Raw genomic sequence first — 19,152 nt, 5'->3', positions numbered from 1 at the left:
AAGACACCCCTATCAGGAAATTCCAAAGAGTTTTTGAAGCTTTGTGCCAGGAACTGGAGACAAAGACCAGATCTAGTCTTGCTTATATGACAAGAAAGTTGATATACGTGGCAATAATGAAATGTTAAGTGGGTATATGAAGTTAAAACACTTAGATCTTCAGGTATCTTGGACGCTAAAACCAGAGGATAAAGCCTTTAGGTTTGGCAAGAAGATACTCATGAATGGGGGAAAAAAGGTAGGCTCAGAAGGAAACGACAACTGTTATAGAATGTGTATATGTGTATAATATGTTATATATATAAAACAACTGTTGATATCTATCATCTATCTATCATCTATCTATCATCTATATTATCTACCTATCATCTATCTATCATCTATATCTATCATCTATCTATCTATCTATCTATCTATCATCTATCATCTATCTAATCTATCTCTCTCAACAGGTATAATCCAAGCCTTTAGAGAGCTTGCAGGTGTAAGAAGAGGCCGGCTTATCACTGGTTTCAGAGACCTCAGTTTGGCAGGGGCAGACAGGGTTTTGTGTACAGAGAGGGAAAGACGGGGTGGGTGAGGTGGAGGGGTGTGAGAGCAAGATCCTGGAATTATGGGAACCAAGGGGCAGGTAAAGGGCTTCCCTTTGGGAAGAGCTCCCTCTTCTAAGTCTTGAAGGAAAGGGAAAGAGTTAGTAATTGGCAAAATACAGAATGGTTGACCAACATGGTGCACATAAAGCTGGACGAGAGCAAATATTCTTAGTAACGGAGGTCACACACGGAACGAGATTTCAGCGAGGCGAGGAGAGACTTTACAGAGGACGTTGGGGGTCTTGATTTCAAGCGGAGGTGAAAAAGACAGGGAAGAAGTAGTGGGGACGGTCAAGGGAAGAATGGGTTACTCTTTTACACAGTGAACTGAATCTTTAAAAGCAATTGCCTGATGGTCGCTAGAAGTTTCTTTCAGCATTATTATTCCAGGAATCTATAACTTCCGAATAAGCTCATCTCCTTGACAACAGAATGCATCCCTGTTCCACAACTTCCTGGTGTCTGCACTGTCTAGAAAGAAAGAAATATATGTGCAAGAATAGTACATATCTGAGCAGTTAGAACCATTGGTTAAATGAGGCGGAAAAAAACAAAAAGAAAGAAGGAAGTGTATCTGAGAAGGTGACTATAACCGGGGACAATGTGGGGGTACTTGTGGACAGGGAACCTGATGGGAGAACCAAGGATACCTGGTGGCAGGTATCTTGGTAGGAGGTGGAGCTTTGGACACGTGTGGCAGGCATTCTTGGTTGGCTGACCCAACCCCTGTCCACAGCTGTCTGCACCCCCCTTTTTGCAGCCCCTTTTAAGTTCTGGGTAATGAAATGTAAGAGAGTTTGCTGGATGAGGCTCCTAATAAGATACCCTGGGTAGGAATCTTCCCCCTTTCTGTTCTTCCAACCTGACCGTGAACCCACCACCTGGAGGTACAATAGCCACTCTCAGTGCCATGAAGACCCAAATCAAGAGCTAAAGAGGGTGAGGCCAGGAAGAGCGAGGGGACACTCGGCCATGTCTGGAGACATTTTTGGTTGTTGCGCTAGGGGGTGGTGCTACTGCATCTCGTGGGTAGAGACCAGGGATGCTGCTGAACAGTTTGCACTGCCCAAGGTAGCCCCCACCACCAAGTGCCACGAAGAGGTTATCTGCTCCTGGGGAGAGCCTGGTGGAGCAGTTGCATGAGTCCTAGATTGTCTGCCTTAGGATTTCTTGTAATGGGAAGAAAAAACCCAATCGTTTATGCTCCTGAGCTGGGCTGTGTGTTATTTGTGGCTGACCGAATCCCAGGTTGCTACAGCATGGGGAGGTCTTTGATTTAAGCCTGTCCCAGGGTAATCTCCAGATAACACTTCCTTTAGAGGACGCTTACTGGCACGTTCCACACTTGTGTGGGGTATCCTAACCCGTCTTTGAAGCAAACAGAAGACAACCATTCAGTCGCTTCTTTTGCTAGAAGATGCCAACACCAACGGTCCCCTCCGCCCACGTCGCCAGTAGGATCGGCTGGGTCCAAGATCACAGGCCTAAACGAGAAGTTAGAAGTCATTAGAGGCATGCTTTTTAGAACCGGTGGCCTCAGAATTGGGGGCCCATTCTACTCTCCGTAATAAAACAGTGTCTTTCTATCTTAGACGTCAGTAATCCAGATGTACTAGTACAGTTCAAAGTGATTTCCTAGAATTAAGTCATTTTTGTTAGAAAAGTTCTGAAAGCTGTTCATGATTATACACAAGAAGCCTAATATAAACGTCTCTCCACGCTAGGACAACTGAAATGTGATGCAGCATTTAATCAACTCTACGGTCAAGTAGGTCACACCCACGGTAGGTGAGCCATGGTAACTTGTTATCTCTCTCTCTCTCTCTCTTTTTTTCTCCTCTATTCTTTCTCAGTGTTTCTTTCTTTTCTCTCTTCTCTTTTCTTTTGCTTGCACTGTTTTGGTTCCCTGCTGCTGGCGCTGAGTGGATACACCAAGACTCCTTCCTATTCTTGAAGGAGAACGATTTTGCGGGATGGAGGTGGGAAAGGGGAGATAAAACCTGATCTAATAAGTAGCCTGTGGGATACACTGGCAGGGAGTAATAGCAGTATTTCTCAGGAACACACTTCCAACTTCCACACCTTTTAGACCTGCTAATGAATCCACGCTTTTCCTTCTGACCTAGAAAAATGAACGGCAACTCAGAGACCTGGTCCCTTGGTCCCTCCTTCTCTCTTCCTCCTGGATGACATTTCTCCTGCCTCCCTGGGCTTTTACCCTGGAGACTGTGGGTGCTTCTGATGGTCAGCCTGCTCCCTTCTTAGTTTCACGTGAGGAATAATGAATCAGGGCCCCAGGGGAGGTGAACCCGGAGCACGGAAATAGTGTTAGAGAGAATCAGGGTAAGAAACGGGGGTGCTGAGGTTTGGGGCACCTGGTTCTCTGGATCTGGGTCAGAAGGAAGTTCCTCACAGTCACATCCTCATAGTCGTAGTTGACCTTCCAGAAGACACAGAGTTGCTGATATTTTGTGACCAACTCAAGGACTGCCCGGAAACCTTCAGCCGTGTCAAAATCCTGCGCCCTGCTCCCCTGCTCCCAGGCGTAGATGGTGAGCAGCTCCAAGGCGTACTTGGGGGGCAGAGACCCCTTTTGCTTCAGTTTGCTTTCACACTGAGGGAAGAGTGGAAACATCAGATGATACTGATTGAAGCAGGGAGGCAAAATGAGCATAGCAAGAGCCACAGAGGGTGCACATGAAGGACTGCTTGGTCCACAGCAGGGCAACAGAGCCACGCGAGACGCGGTGCTGGGAGGGGACTGGTCTGCTGGGGGTTTGCGCAGGGCCACTTTGCAGCTCGAAGGCAGCCCATGCAGGCTTCTTTGTTGTGCTTTGGCTTTAGGTGACTTCCTAGAGTTATACCATAGTACCATTTACTACAGACCCACTGTGTGCTAATTATGGGGCCAGACACTCTACCTACGTCGTTCATTTCTGATTCTCCAGCATCCCTACGCAGCGGGCAGAGGTCACCATGATGAAGTCATGGGGAAGTGAAGGGACTTGCTCAAGGTCACCCTGTAGCCCTGAGCGCTCTGAGCATCCTGGGGCTGGGTGTTGAGGTGGAAACCACCGCGTTCAGTCTCCTTGGGGTTCAGGAAGCTGGACACAGAAAGCAGACATCTCCTGAAAGAGCTGCTACTGTGCCGCTGTCATAAAAATACTCGGAAACTACCCCATGAGCAAGACAGTTGATGGAAGTGAAGGGACGCGAACCAGTCTAGAAAATGCAGCTCCTGGTCCCGCCTATCGCTTCAACCTGGCTTCCAAGAGGTAGCATCTGTGTCTATTAATTATGGGCACGCAGCAGCAGACAAGCCATGCTGGTGACTTGTAGGCACACAAATCCCAACTTCATCTGCCCTCCGGAGGCATGATAACTTGGGTTCCTATGGAATATTTTGGGTGTCAGAGCAAAGGCAAAATAAACCACGTGTAGCAGCTTTGATGGTAGGAGATGCTTACATCTGACGCAACTCTATGGGGTTAGTGATGGGAACTCCACAGAGATACTCAGGGTTAGGAGTGGGAAGATTCTGTAATGTGGTCCAGCCACCAGCATGGGAGACTGTGAGCACCTGGTAAGTGCTGGTTTCATGGTCACAGAGTACTGATAAAAATAATAACCAGATGGCAGGACAAGAGCTGTCATACCCATTTGTACCAGTGCTTCACCAGGCGAATTAAATCCTTCAGTTTGGTGGGCTGGGAGCGAACGAAATTGCACTGTAGCTCCGTGAAACAGGTAGAAAATTCTCCCCCCAGGGCGTCTGAGGATTTGTTCAAATTGATGAGGTCAACATAGATCCTGGGACTGGGTGTAGAGCTAGACTTCAGTTCACCTAACACAGGGGAGAAATTTACATTATGCTTTAATCTCTATAGAAAGTAACAGATTTCAAAATACTGTTGACAAATATAATTTAATTCTGGGAAATTACTTTGCACTCTATTAGTGTATGTGAATTACTGATGTCTAAGATATCGAGGGCATCCCTAGAGTAATGAGATATTTAAAAATTATATGGTTTATATGAGTATAGGTGGTGTTATTAAAGTGTTATCTAGACCTGCACTGTCTAATAGGGTAGCCATCAAGCAAGCTGGCTATTTGCATTCAAACTCATTAAAGGAAAATAAAATGAAAAATTTAGTTCCTCAGTCACACTAGCCGCACTTCAGGCTCTCAGTAGATACAGAACACAGATATGTGACATTATCGTTCTCACAGAAAGACCTTCTGGACGACGCTGATCTGACGTTTGCAAACTGTGGCCCCCAGACTAAATCTGGTCCCCTGCTTGTTTTTTGTAAATAAAGTTTTATTCAAACACAGTCATGCCCACTTATTAATGTATTGTCTATGGCTGCTTTCAAGCTACAAAGGCAGAGTTGAGCAGTTGTGATAGATACCTTACGGTCCTTAAAGCTGAAAATATTTGCTATCTTGCTTTTTATAAAAAAAGTTAGCTGACCCTCAATTTATATGCTGTCATTTCCTCTCTAAAGACACTGAGAACCATTCAGAGGGAAGGTACCAGAGTCTTCTTGATTTAATTTGGAAGATGCCTGAAATAGCCTTGGTTTCTTTTAATACACCATTGTGTGTCTGTCACCCATGAACTGAATTTCTTTTCTTTTTAATTAATTAATTTATTTTATTTGTTTTTTGGCTGCTTTGGGTCTTCGTTGCTGCACACGGGTTTTCTCTAGTTGCACACGGGTTTTCTCTAGTTGTACACGGGTTTTCTCTAGCTGCGGCGAGTGGCGCACGGGCTTAGTTGCTCTGCGGCTTGTGGGATCTTCCTGGAACAGGGCTCGAACCCAGGTGCCCTGTATTGGCAGGTGGATTCTTAACCACTGCGCCACCAGGAAAGTCCCTGAATTTCTAAAGGAGGTTTGTGCCTAAGATTGAAGGCGAACACCCAGATTTCCTGTCTATGCCTCAGAATTTCTCCCACAGTCTGTTTTTTCATTTCCTTCCCTAATGCTTGAGGGATTTTATCTAGAAATGTGTACTGAATTCCTGTGTGCCCCATTCTTTGAAAGATGCTGTGAATGTTGCCACGGGAGGATAAGATGTGGGTCCTGGCCGTCGTAGGGACGCTTCAAAGAGAATGAAAATGTAAACAGGTGTAAGGTACCGCTGCCATTATGAATGCCACCTGATGGGGCACTGGACCATGTCCAATTAGTAAGTCACGTGACTTTCCCTCCCCCCCCCTCCCCCCCATCACACCGGAATCCCTTTTCCTCTTCCAGAAGCTCAGAGCTCTGGCGTCTTACCTAGGGCATTAAATGCAGGCAGGATGTTAAAGTCAACACTTTCGTTGAGGACTTTGGATTTCAGAGTGAAGCTCAGCACCCAGGGAGCCTTCCCTTTTGAAATCTCAAACTTCACTTCAAAATCCTTCTCCTGCTGACAGGCTTCCAGCTGCTTGTGGATCTCCTTGATGATGCTCCAGCTCTCGCTTTTTTGGGAGGTGTAGCTTTTCAGCGAGTCCGTGAACACGACGAGGTTGGCATCGGACCCGGACTTCAGAGCCGTGCCTTTGGCGGTCGACCCCCCCTAGGGAAGAAAGGCAAAGGGAGATACAGCATTCTCCAGAGCTTGAGCCCCTCACCCCCATGGGCTGGCGCCCGTTGGGCTAATTGATAAGGTTGCCAGGGGTAGTTCCAAGTCCGAGTCTCCAGTTAGGGCTGAGTCCAAAGCAGAGGGTTTCATTTTCCAAACAAATAGAATCATCTGGTTCCAAGGGTGGTTCATCTCCTGACCTTTGATGTGTGGATTGACCCACAAACCATGGATGGGCTAGTTATAAATTACCTATTTCTCACGTCAACTTCCTAAAGATTTCTGGTAAAGACTACGTAGCTTTACAGACTCACAGGCGTGGAGAACAAACGAGTGGTTACCGTGGGGAGAGGGAAGAGGGGGGAGGGGCAAGAGAGGTACAGATGTAAGAGGTATAAATTATTAGGAATAAAACAGCTACAAGGATATATTTTACAGCATGCGGAATATAGCCAATATTTTATAGTAACTATAAATGGCTTAACCTTCAAACACTGTGAATCCTTATACCGTACACCTGTAACATAGAATACCGCACAGCAACTATACTTCAATAAAAATAAATTTTAAGGAGAGACTATAGTGAGAAAAAAATATCCTCAACGAAGAGTAAAAATATCCTCAACTAATCCCCTAAAATTTCTCACTAAATAAAACAAAATTCAAATGAATTAATATGCAGTGAGCAAGTTTTAAACACAAGGCACTGTATTAATATCAATAGAACGTGCTGTGTTAGACACTATGTAGATCCCTTGGCGTATCTGATCTTACGAAATATAGTTCTCAAGATGTCCATTTACAGTAAATTGGACAAAGAAACAAGAGCATGTAGCTTTATTTGCATTCCTATGACCTGAAATAAATCAAACTAAAGGCAAGCCTGACGTCATCTGTTCCCTCCTGCCATCTGGGCACCAGTGGATGAGTGTTCATCCTTTAGACACAGGGGTCGGCAAACTTTCTGTGAAGGGTTAGATGATCAATATCTAACTTCGCTGGTGGCGCAGTGGTTAAGAATCTGCCTGCCGATGCAGGGGACATGGGTTCGATCCCTGGTCCAGAAAGATATCACATGCTTCAGAGCAACTAAGCCCCGTGCACTACAAACACTGAAGTCTGCGCGCCTAGAGCCCTTGCTCTGAAACAAGAGAAGCCACTGCAATGAGAAGCCCGCCCCCTGCAATGAAGAGTAGGCCCTGCTCTCTACACAGCCAAAAAATAAACAAATAAAAAAAAGAAATTTATTTAGAAATGTATAAAAAATATTTTAGGCTTTGTGGGCTATGTGTGTCTCTGCCACATAGGTTTCCACTTCCCACTCCTCACTTTTCTCCCCCCATCCTCTCCTTTTCCTCTTCCTCTGCCCGCTCTCCCTTCTTCTTCTTCTTCAACTGTGTAAATATGTACAAACCCCTCTTAGCTCTCTCTGGGGCCTGAATCCAATGACAAGTGTTCTTAGAAGGGAAGAGAAGAAAGACCCAGAGGAGAAGGCAATGGGGAGAGGGAGGCCGGGATTGGAGTGATGCACTGCAAGCAAAGGACCGGCAAGGATTGCGAGCAGCCCTTGGAGGTTAACACAGAATCGAAAGTCTATTGTGAATGGGAATTCCCTGGCGGTCCAGTGGTTGGGACTCGGTGGTTTCACTGCCGTGTGCCTGGTTCAGTCTCTGGTAGGGGAACTAAGACCCGGCAAGCCCCAAATGTGCCCCTCCTCCAAAGTGTATTGTGAATGACATAAGCAGTGCATCAGTACCCTCCCCCGAAAGCCAGGGTCCTAGCTGCCAATCTTCCCAGCTTCCCTCCTTCATCCCTTGTCCTCCCATTTCCAGGGGTCACAAGCATTGCAGAGCTACAGAAACTGCTTCGTTACCCACCAGTAACAAAGAGAAAGGTCAGTGCTCACCTTGACGATCTTCTGAATCTTTGTAGTTGAATGCCGAAAGCAATTTTCTTTAAGGAACTTACAGATGATGTCAACAGCTTTCTTGATCTGATCGAGGAAAGTCTTATCGGGCTGGAGAAAGTCCTTAATGAACTTATCTAGAAGATGGCTTGGAGTCACATAGAGTGACGTAGGCTGTGGAAGAAGCGCACTGTGAGATGCCCCCTGCCAGCTGCCGCCCCCCCCCACCCCCCGCCCCGCTTCCTCCGCTCCACTGACATCTCCCTCTTGCCCTCCCGCCCTCCTGCTGATACCTTTGTCATCTTGAGTTCTTGCATAGACGTATCCCAAGAGCATACCTGAGAGTTTCAGGTGGTACCCAAGACCCCCCAGAAACAAAACCTCTCCTAATTGCTCCTCTTTACCCCCAGGAGGGATCTGGGTCCTTCTCCCAACAGGTCTGTGATGCTCTGGCTCCAAATTTCTTAGTTCCCACTTTCTGTTCTGGGATTTTCTGCTAACAGCCAGCACCTCCTAGCTTCTCCTACTGCTCCGTTCCTTCCTTATTTTCCCATTTATTGTAGGTATTTTTGACTTATGGTGATCCCACTCACTACTTTTTCAAGGTTCTATCAGCCTCTGTTAAACACCCTGTGCCCAGGTGGATTGGTTTCCGGGTGCTGCGGTAACAAATCACAGTCCTGGAAATCAAAACTGTGGGCAGGGCCGTGCTCTCTCCGAAGGCTCTAGGGGAGAATCCTTCCTTGTGTCTTCCAGCTTCTGGCAGTCTTTGGTCTTCTTTGTCTTGTGGCAGCATTACGCTGACCCCAGCCTCTGTTGTCAGGTGGCCTTCTCTCGAACTCTGTGTCTGTGTCCCTGTGTGTCTTCTTATAAAGGCACCAGTCACTGAATTCTGGGTCCATGTTAATCCAGGATGACCTCTTAAGCGACAATACCTGCAAAGACTCTACTTCCAAAGAAGGTCACATTCTGAGGATCTGGGTGGACATGAGTTTTGTGGGACACTATTCAACCCTCCACACGGGGGGATGCTATTCCCTCTAAGTGTGTTGAAGAGAGGGCTGTCCTGGGGTCGGAGGGGCTGTGTGTTCAGTCTGAAGGGACAGTTCCCTGTTCTCTAATCAAATGGACCATGGAGGGTGGGACCTGCTCTCTCCCTTGCACCTGTGGTCACTTCTGGAAGGAAACCATATTCTGATGTCTAAATAGGGTCTGACACCTGCACAGAAGTGCAGTCTTCTCTTCAGTAGAAAACGTCAGATGGGATGTGCTTCATGGACCACAGGTCATGACACTTCACCTGAGCATCTTCTCTTCCCTTTCTGCCTGCTCTTGTCAGGCCTCAGTAGGCAGAGGCAGTTTGCTTCTTGCTAGTGGGAGGGAGAATAGGGATACCACCCCCCTACCCCGCAAACGTCCACGTCCTGCTCTATGACTATATTACCTTATATGGAAAATAGGCCTTTGCAGATGTGATCAAATGCGTGTTGACAGATGTGCTTCTCCTTTGGGGTAGGGGAGGGGAAAAGCCAACACATCTGCCCCCTTCATTAGGTCTCCCGTTTTCAGCCTCACTTCTCACTCTTGCCCCCCCCCCCCCACACCTGCTTGAATGGAGCTCAGAGCCTGTCTCAGCATCCTCAGTGGTGACTGCCACCCACGCCTCTGGGGCTCTGCTCCATTTCACCATTCACCACCGTCTCATCTGCTTTTTCTCTTGCAGAAATGGAGACCTTTCATCTGCAGGTGCCCCCCTTTTCTCTTTGTTCAGTTTTGCACTTTATCATCATTTTAATGGACGGTGAGGGCCCTAATGGTGTGTTATAGATTGCACTGTGTCCCCCCTAAAAGATATGGTGAAGTCCCAACCTCGAGGCCCTGTGAATGTGACCTTATATGGAAATAGGGTCTTTTTGCAAAGAGGTAATCAAGTTAAGATGAGGTCTTTAATGTGGGCCCTAATCCAGTATGACCGGTGTCCTTATAAGACGAGAAGAGAGACACAGAGACGGACATGCCTACAGGGAGGACATTGTGAAGACACACGAGAGGAGGCCATGTGCCAACGGAGGCAGAGACTGGAGTGATGCTGCCAGAGGCCAGGGAGTGCTGGTAACCATCTGCAGCTGGAAGAGGTGAGGAAGGACTCTTCCCTGGAGCCTTCAGAGGGAGCATGACCCTGCCAACACACCTTGCTCTGGGACTTCCAGCCCCCAGGACTGTGGAAGAATAAATTTCTGTTGCTTTAAGCCACCAGTGCATGGTGCTTTGTCACGGCAACGCTGGGAAACCAACTCACAGTGATCTTGGATAAGACTGCAGTCTGAGTATCGGGAGGGCCCTGCCTGCAGCAGGACAGGAGCTATGTTGGAAAGCCCTCTCACCAGAACATTCCAGGACGGTCCAGGTGACTCATTCAGCCTGAGAGAAGACAACCAAATTTGAGCTTCTTTTTTTAGCAGCTGCCAGCAGGTGTTACCTCTGCTCACATTATGGGTTGGGTCAGTTGGATCCAAGATTATAGGCCTATGAGTGCCATTAGATTAAAAGAAGTCAGTTGGGAGAAGAAATCAGTTTAGGGGAAAGAGGCCTGTACTGGGCATCTGAGAACCTGGATTTTACCTCCTGCAGTTCCTCCCAGTTGCTGAGGTGCCCTGTCTAAGATGTCTAGCCTCTCTGGTCCTGTGTTCTCTGCTTTACAGACATGTTCCATTCATCACCTAATAAAATAGTCTCCTCTTTCTGCAGACCCCTCCTCTCTTTGCCCCTTCCTTCTATGGAGGGAGGTGTTTCCTTTGGGGACAAAATGTAACTACAGTTTAGAACGTGAAAAGCATCAAAGCATCCCTCTTTCAGACAGACCTCTCTTTACCTCCCTACCCACTGCTGCTGGCATCGTTTCAGTGCATCCTTGGCTGGGAAGGATGGGGATGCACCCTCATTCTAAGGGGGTACAGCCTGGCATGGAGACGAAGAGGTAGGGAGAGAGGGCTGTGGGGAGCTTGGTACCTCGGGGATCGGAGATGGCCCAGCAGGATGTTGCGGATGGCGTCATACTCAAAGTTGTAGTTGACCATCCAATAGACACACAGCTGCTCCTGCTTCTCGATAAGCCCCAGAACAGTCCTGAGGCCTTCGGCTATATCAAAGTCTTCTGCTCCACACCCCTGTTCCCAGGCATAGACCGTAAGCAGCTCCAGCGCGTACAGGGGCAGCAGGGATAGAGACGTCTGCTCTTTCTGGCACTGTGGGAGGAGAAAACGATGGCAGATAATTCGGGACCCAGTTGCTCTCATGCGAGGGGTCTGAAATCAAGAAACTAGAAGTCTATAGGAAGTCACTGTCCCCTGCCAGTGATTGAAATGACATCATGGCTAAAATTCGATGGACCGACAATTGCAAGTGTTGACAAGAATGTGGTGCACCTGAAACTGTCATACACTGCTGATGGGAGTGTGATTTGGTACAACCATTGGGGAAAATAATTTGGCTGTATTTACTAAAGCTAAATATATATAGATGTAGATCTACATATTCCACATATTTATTCACATATGCCATGTGTACATATACACATATACATACATATTCATATATGTTTATTTACATAGATAAGGTATACAATATATATATGTACAATGTGTGTGTATATATAAGGTGTATATACAAGGGTAAGTCAAAAATTACCTGCACTCTGGCTGTAGAATTTATAGAAGTTTTAATATAACTGGAATGTGGATAATTTTTGACTCACCCTCTTATATATGGTATATATACATGGTATACTTTATAGCAGGAGTCCCCAACCCCTGAGGTCTAATGCCTGATAATCCGAGGTGGAGCTGATGTGATAATAATAGAAATAGAGTGCACAATAAATGTAATGTGCTTGAATCATCCCGAAACCACCCCCATCCCCCACTGTCCATGTAAAAATTGTCTTCCATGAAACTGGTCCCTGATGCCAAAAAGGTTGGAGACCTTATAGCACAGCAGTCTCACTCCTGCATATTTACCCAAGAGGAACAACTGCTTAAAGTCACAAAAAGACATGTAGGGGAATATTCATCATAACCTTATTCATGATAGCCCCAATTTGGGAATGACCCACATATCCCTCAGCGGTATATTCTGGGCAGTACATTAGCGCGATGGAATAGTACAAAGCAATGAAGGACCCCTACTTCCTGCAACAACACGGATAAATCTCTCAGGCATAATGTTGAGGGAGAGATGGCAAACACGAAGTACGTGTAGTATGATTCCACTGACATCAAGCTTAAAAACAAGCAAAACTAATTTGTGGCGATAGATGTTAGGATAGTGGTTTGTTTGGGGGGATTATGGACTGGGAGTGGGCAGCCTGCTGGGGAGCAGGAAATGTGCCCTATTTTGATCTGGGTGTTGCCTAAAAGGCTGTAAAAACCCACCGAGCTTTTTTTTTTTTTTTTTTTTTTTTTTTGCCTGCATGGTATGTAGATCTTAGTTCCCCCACCAGGTTTCCAACCTGTACCCCCTGTGTTGGAAGGGCAGCATCTTAACTACTGGACCACCAGGAAAGTCCTGAGCTGTATTCTTAACATGGTTGTACTTTACCCAACATGATTTATCTCAGTAAAAGGCAAACGGATGATAGCAATAGACATGCAATTTGAAATTTACCTGGAGACACCAGTACTTTACCAAGAGGATCAAATCCCTCAGTTTGCTGGGATGGTTGCTAAAAAACTTCTCCTGGAGTTCGGTGAAGCAGACCGAGAACTCACCAGGGCTGGCTTTCCTCATATTCAAGGATCTTTCGAGCTCTCGATAGGTGCAGAGGCTGGGCTTCTCACTTAAGCCTGGTGTGAAAGAGAAAGAGAACTTTTTGGTTTACACGGAACCTGGCCTCAGTGAGCCCACAAGGAAGGCTGGATGTGGTTTGATAGCACACGTGCACTGCTTCATCTGTAAGGACTGGCGTATTTGCATAAAAGGTGAGGGGTGGCTTGTCCTGCTAGATAATAAAATGTAGTTAGGCTAATATTCAGTAAAGAAAGTAATTTTAAAATTCCCCAGTAGTTTACTTTTCTCAGAAAGCAACCCTTTTTGTTTCCGGCTAGGGAAAGGACGTTTGGAATGTGTAGCTCTACCTCCATCTGGTGGCAGTTTCTGGGTACTACACGTGAGGAAGAGCTGATTTCTCGTTCGCGCATCATTCTCGGATGATAGGGTGAAGCCAGCAGAGGGCGCTCTGGCTTAATCTCCAACCACCGCGCTCTGAACCAGAGGAGAGAACATAGGATTTCCTACGGATTCTGAGTCACACTGTGTCTCTCCACCTTGGCACGTATACTCAACCCTTATCGTCCTAAAGGCCCTGCAAGTTAGCTGTTTCTAGCCTTGATCTTATAGTTGGCAAAAGTGGGTTAGTGGTAGGACCAGGATGAGAATTCAGGGCTGCCTACCTTACAAACTAGGTCAGATAGGAAGGGTGTGTGAGTGAGAGTGTGTGTGTGTGTGTGTGTGTGTGTGTGTGTCCACCTTGAAGGCACTGGACCTGAGGCTTAAAAAGATATGGGCTTTTATTCTAGTTCTCTCAGTAACTGGCTGTGTTGCCCTGGACACATTCATTTCTTTCTTCTTCCCCCCTTGCCTAATGAGGGGTTGAATTCCAGCTCCAGTGTTTAAGTTTGTGATAATATATGTTCCTATGCTTGAGACTAAGCTGTGACTATGCTTAGTCTTATCTATTCAATCAACCATCCAACTACCTATCCATCCACCCAGTCAACCATCCATCCATCTATCCAACCATCTATCCATCCATCCAGTCAACCATCCTTCCATCCATCTATCCAACCACCCATCCATTCAAACAGTTGCCAGTGGAAGATCCTTGCCTTGATGTTGACCTGATTAGAAGGCAGATTCCAAATACCTGCTCCAGCTGAACTTTTCTCAGATGTTTGCCCAGATGTTTCCTCTACCTCTAACCAACATTTATTCTAGTTTGAACCTTCAAGTATGGTCTGCAGGGCAGCAGCAACATCATGGCGTTGGTTAGAAATACAGGATTCTGGACCCTGATCTCCTGAATCAGAACCTGCCTTTTAATACGTTTTTCAGGTGATTTGTGTGCATGTCACAGTGTGAGACGCTCTACTCTAGATTCTAGAGTCTAGAATATTTCCTCCAAAGTCAATTAGGAGATTATGCTCAGGATAAGAGGAATCTCCTTTCTTGAAAGTCAATAGTCCCTTGGGACTTCCCTGGCGGTCCAGTGGTTAAGACTCTGCACTTCCACAGCAGGGGGCACAGATTCCATCCCTGGTAGGGGAACTAAGATCCCGCATGCCACACTGTGCAGCCAGAAAAAAGAAAGAAGGAGAGAACGTCTATGGTCCCTCATTTTGGAAAGCACCAGTGGTAGTTATTCCATCCCCAGGCCATCCACCACCACTTCCTTTGGCTTTGTGCTCTCAAAAAGCCCCTCCAGACCCATACCCCCACTCCCCCACTCACACTCAGGAGGGCTCACCCAGAGCGTTGAAGGCAGGCAGCATCTCGAAAGTGATGGTCTGTTGTTTTGTGGACAGCAGGATGAAGAGCCTGTCATTGATAGTCTGTATCTCCATCTTGGCTGCCAGTTGTTGCCTTGTGACCTCACATTGTTTCAACTGTGCCCAGATTTGGCTGAGGAGTTTATGTTGGCTTTTCTTCTGATCCTGGAATTGTTCAAGGCCGCTGAAGAAGATGACGAGGGTACCATCAGACTTGCCCCTCAAGACCGTTTTCCGGCCATAGGAGCCACCCTGCCAGCAACAGAGAAGCGGAATGGACAAGTGTGGTGTATCTACACAAGGGAATGCATGACAACAATGAAATGATAAATGGCAGCTGGACACAACCACATAAACTCCATCAACAGATGGATCAAACCCCCGCACACTACAGCCACACAGTGCATGATTTCTGTTATCTAGGTGACCCACCTGGCTGGCTCACCCTGGACATACTCAGTTTTAGCACTAAGAAGCCCACATCCCAGAAAACCCTTCAGTCCCGGACAAATTGGGATGGTTGGTCACTCTATACAAAGTTTCAAAACAGGCAAAACTAATCCATGCTGTTAGAAGTCAGGGGAGTGGTTGCCTGGGGTTAGGGGTAGTGACTGGATGGGGGGTCCAGGGGCTCTTGGGCGGGGGCTGGGAATATTTTATTTCTGGAACTGGGTGCGGGTTACCCATGCGTGTTGTTGTCCCTGGGTGTGGGTTACCCGTGTGTGTTGTTGTCCCTGGGTGTGGGTTACCCGTGTGTGTTGTTGTCCCTGGGTGCGGGTTACCCGTGCGTGTTGTTGTCCCTGGGTGTGGGTTACCCATGCATGTTGTTGTCCCTGGGTGTGGGTTACCCATGCATGTTGTTGCCCCTGGGTGCGGGTTACCTGGGTGCAGGTTACCCGCGTGTGTTGTTGTCCCTGGGTGCGGGTTACCCACGTGTGTTGTTGTCCCTGGGTGCGGGTTACCCGCGTGTGTTGTTGTCCCTGGGTGCGGGTTACCCACGTGTGTTGTTGTCCCTGGGTGCGGGTTACCCGCGTGTGTTGTTGTCCCTGGGTGCGGGTTACCCGCGTGTGTTGTTGTCCCTAGGTGCGGGTTACCCATGCGTGTTGTTGTCCCTGGGTGCAGGTTACCTGTGTGTGTTGTTGTCCCTGGGTGTGGGTTTCCTGCGTGTGTTGTTTGTGGCAATCCATCAGGCTGTACACTTAGATCTGTGCACTTTTTGTATGTATTATTTTAATTAGAAAAAAGTTAACATTGGGACTTCCCTGGTGGCTCAGTGGTTGGGAGTCCTCCTGCCAGTGCAGGGGACAAGGGTTCAATCCCTGGCCTGGGAAGGTCCTGCATGCTGTGGAGCAACAAAGCCTGTGCACCACAACTACTGAGCCTGTGCTCTAGAGCCCACAAGCCACAACTACTGAAGCCCGTGTGCCTAGAGCCCGTGCTCCGCAACAAGAGAAGCCACTGCAATGAGAAGCCCAAGCACCGCAACGAAGAGCAGCCCAGCTCACCACAACCAGAGAAAGCCCATGCACAGCAACAAAGACCCTACACAGCCAAAAATAAACAAATAAATAACTAATACAATAAATCTTAAAAAAAAAAAGAAAAGAAAAAAGTTAACACTATTGAGAGGTAGGATGGTATAGTGGTTAAGGGTGCATGCTCCCAAACAGATTACCTGAGCTTAAAATCCCAGGTCGGATGCCAACTATTAAATAACTTCCAGGGACTTCCCCGGTGGCGCAGTGGTTAAGAATCTGCCTGCCAATGCAGGGGACACGGGTTCCATCCCTGGGACGGGAAGATCCCACACGCCGTGGAGCCACAAGCCCATGTGTGACAACTACTGAGTCTGCACTCTAGAGCCCGCGAGCCACAACTATCGAGCCTGCGTGCTACAACTAGTGAAGCCCATGCACCTAGAGCCCATGCTCCACAATAAGAGAGAAGTCACTGCAATGAGGAGCCCGCGCACCACAATGAAGAGTAGCCCCCGCTCACCGCAACTAGAGAAAACCCACATGCAGCAACGAAGACCCAACGCAGCCAATAAAAATAAAGTAGTAAATTTATAAATATCTTCCCTATGCTTCAGTTTCCTCATCTGGGCCAAGGCAGGACACACCCACTGCTAGGGCTAGTGTATAGGGGCAGAGGCCAGAAAGCGCTGTGACTGCAGAGAAGCGGGATTCCAGAGCCAGAGAGCATGGCGGGGCGGGGGTGGGGGGTTGGGCATCCATAATCCCCTCCCACAGGAAGCCACAGAGCATCCTTGGGTAGTTTTACTGAAGTCTTGTAGACTCAGTTTACTCCTCTGTAAAATGAGAAGTATAGAAACAATAAAAGTAACCACAGCTAACTTACTGCACTAACTTTGTACCAAGCCCTGTGCAAGAACATCATGTTCTTAAGCCTCATAATACTTTGCAATATTATTCCTCTCCCGTTTTACAAACTCAGGCACTGAGGCACAGAGAAGTTAAGCAAGCTGCTCCAGGTCACAGAGTAGTAAGTGGCAGAACCGGTTCCTCAACCTGCACTCCTCCACTCTACACCATACCCCATCATGTCACTTGAGTGTGGGGTAAGACAAGATGATGTCTTGTGTGCCCAGGGCCCGGCACAGAGTAGGTGCTCAGCACCCAGTCACTCTGCCTTCTGGGTCCCAGAAGCCCTGACCCCAGCCCTCTACTCACTTTAGCCACACTGGTCACCAGCGGGGACTGCTCAGCTTTCTGCAGGACTGCACAGATGGTGTCCACAGTCTGGTCGATCTGTTTCTGACAGTCTTCAAAGGGCCTCAGGTTGTTGTGGATAAACTCGCCCAGTTTCTGAGCAGGTTGTTCGTAGAGGTGGGACTCCCAGTTTCCCATTGCTCTGGCTGGCTGCTGAGATGACAGCTAATGGCACAGACGGAGACAGAAGAGAATGAGAAATTCTGTGCCTGGAGACTGAAAATGGAAACGAAACTCACGCCAGGGGAAAAGGAAACTCACAGAGCCTTCACAGCCAGCTGCCTCAATCTGTGCCCTCCCCCAAACTGAGATGATCAGCCTTTCAGCTGCTTTCAAGGAATACTTGTGGTTAAAAATGCAGCCTCTGGAGCTGGAATATGAGGGCTTGTTACCTGCCAGATCTGTACCCTTGAGTACATTGCCAGACTTTTCTGTGCCTCAGTTTCCCCATCTGTAAAATGGGGATAACAATGGTACCCCGTTGTTGTGGGCTTCATGCAAGGATTAAACACTTGCAAAGTGCTTAGAACAGGACCTGGCACATGGCTCATGCTGTAAAGTATTTGTTAAGCAAATAACATTTCATAGGGGGCCAGAGGTCATCTTTTTTTTTTAATTGAAGTATAGCTGGTTTATGATATAGTGTTAGTTTCAGGTGTACAGCACAGTGATTCAGTTATATCTACACACACACACACACACACACACATTTTTTAAGATCATTTTCCCAGAGGTCATCTTTTGAGGCTTTTTCCCCTTCTCCCTGTTTCCAATGGCCTGGGAACTCAGAGTCAACAAGAATAGTGAGGAGAAAGAGACCCAGAGAGGGCACTGACTCGTTCAGGGACACACAGCAAGGCAAAGGCTCAGCGACTCAGGTTTTAGTTCTGCCACTGAGCAAACACAGGTCCCTAGAGGTCTGCGTCTGTGTGCCCAGTTCCCCAGCACACACGTGGACCCCTGCAGGGTTTCATCAGGCATTTAATACATCCCCGCCCCCACCCCGCTTCCCCCCGCCCCTGCCCCCACCGACAAGGAAGGAAAACAGGCCCAGGAGCACACAGGCCAGAGGGGAGACAGAGATGCAACTTTTGTGTCCAGAACCATGAAAATGAAACTCACAGGCAGCTCTCGCTGGCTGCCTCTGTAACACAGAAGGCAAACATCTCCGAGGTGGGGCAGGAACAAACTCCCTTCTCTGTTGTAATGATTAATTTTGTATGTCAGGGGACTTCCTAGGTGGTGCAGAGGTTAAGAATCCACCTGCTAATGCAGGGGACACGGGTTCGATCTCTGGTCTGGGAAGATCCCCCATGCTGCAGAGCAACCAAGCCCGTGGGCCACAACTATTGCACCCACATGCTGCAACTACTGAAGCCCAGGCACCTAGAGCCCATGCTCCATGACAAGAGAAGCCACGGCAATGAGGAGCTCACGCACCACAATGAAGAGTAGCCCCCGCTTGCCACAGCTAGAGAAAGCCCCTGCACAGCAACAAAGACCCAACACAGCCAATAAATAAATAAATAAATCTATAAAAAAAAATTTTGTATGTCAGCTTGGCTGGACCATGGTACTCAGATGTCTGGTGAAACATTCTTCCAGATCTTTTTTTGAAGGTATTTTAAAGATGAGATCAGCATTTAAATCAGTAAACTTTCAGGAAAGCAGATTACTCTTTATAACGTGGGTGGGCCTCATCCAATCAGGTGAAGGCATGAATAGAAAAAAAGCCTGATCTCCGCCAAGGAAGAGGGAGTTCCACCAGCAGATGCTTCCCTGGGTTTTCAGCCAGCCAGCCT

General features: G+C 47.6%; 1 protein-coding gene across 2 annotated transcripts; it reads right to left on the bottom strand.

Annotated features, from left to right (window-relative positions):
- Window positions 1-577: 577 nt before the first annotated feature.
- LOC130858430 (2'-5'-oligoadenylate synthase 2-like) lies at window positions 578-17,488 on the bottom strand. 2 transcript variants are annotated; one of them, XM_057744833.1, is made up of 11 exons: window positions 17,312-17,488; window positions 14,597-14,870; window positions 12,739-12,917; window positions 11,086-11,321; window positions 10,461-10,602; window positions 8,077-8,250; window positions 5,882-6,164; window positions 4,250-4,437; window positions 2,969-3,207; window positions 1,918-2,077; window positions 578-1,064 (listed from the first exon to the last, which is right to left on the bottom strand). In XM_057744833.1, the coding sequence occupies exons 1-11, from the start codon at window positions 17,486-17,488 to the stop codon at window positions 975-977; spliced, it is 2,142 nt and encodes a 713-aa protein (XP_057600816.1). In that variant the 3' UTR covers window positions 578-974. The 2 variants fall into 2 exon arrangements, with proteins under 2 accessions (XP_057600816.1, XP_057600817.1); XM_057744834.1 differs by having other exon boundaries at window positions 1,924-2,077.
- Window positions 17,489-19,152: the final 1,664 nt, after the last annotated feature.

This window comes from Hippopotamus amphibius, chromosome 8, assembly GCF_030028045.1.
Source record: "Hippopotamus amphibius kiboko isolate mHipAmp2 chromosome 8, mHipAmp2.hap2, whole genome shotgun sequence".
Classification (NCBI taxonomy): domain Eukaryota; kingdom Metazoa; phylum Chordata; class Mammalia; order Artiodactyla; family Hippopotamidae; genus Hippopotamus; species Hippopotamus amphibius.
The sequence above is the reverse complement of the archived record's forward strand: the minus strand, read 5'-3'. Positions and strand labels throughout refer to the sequence as shown.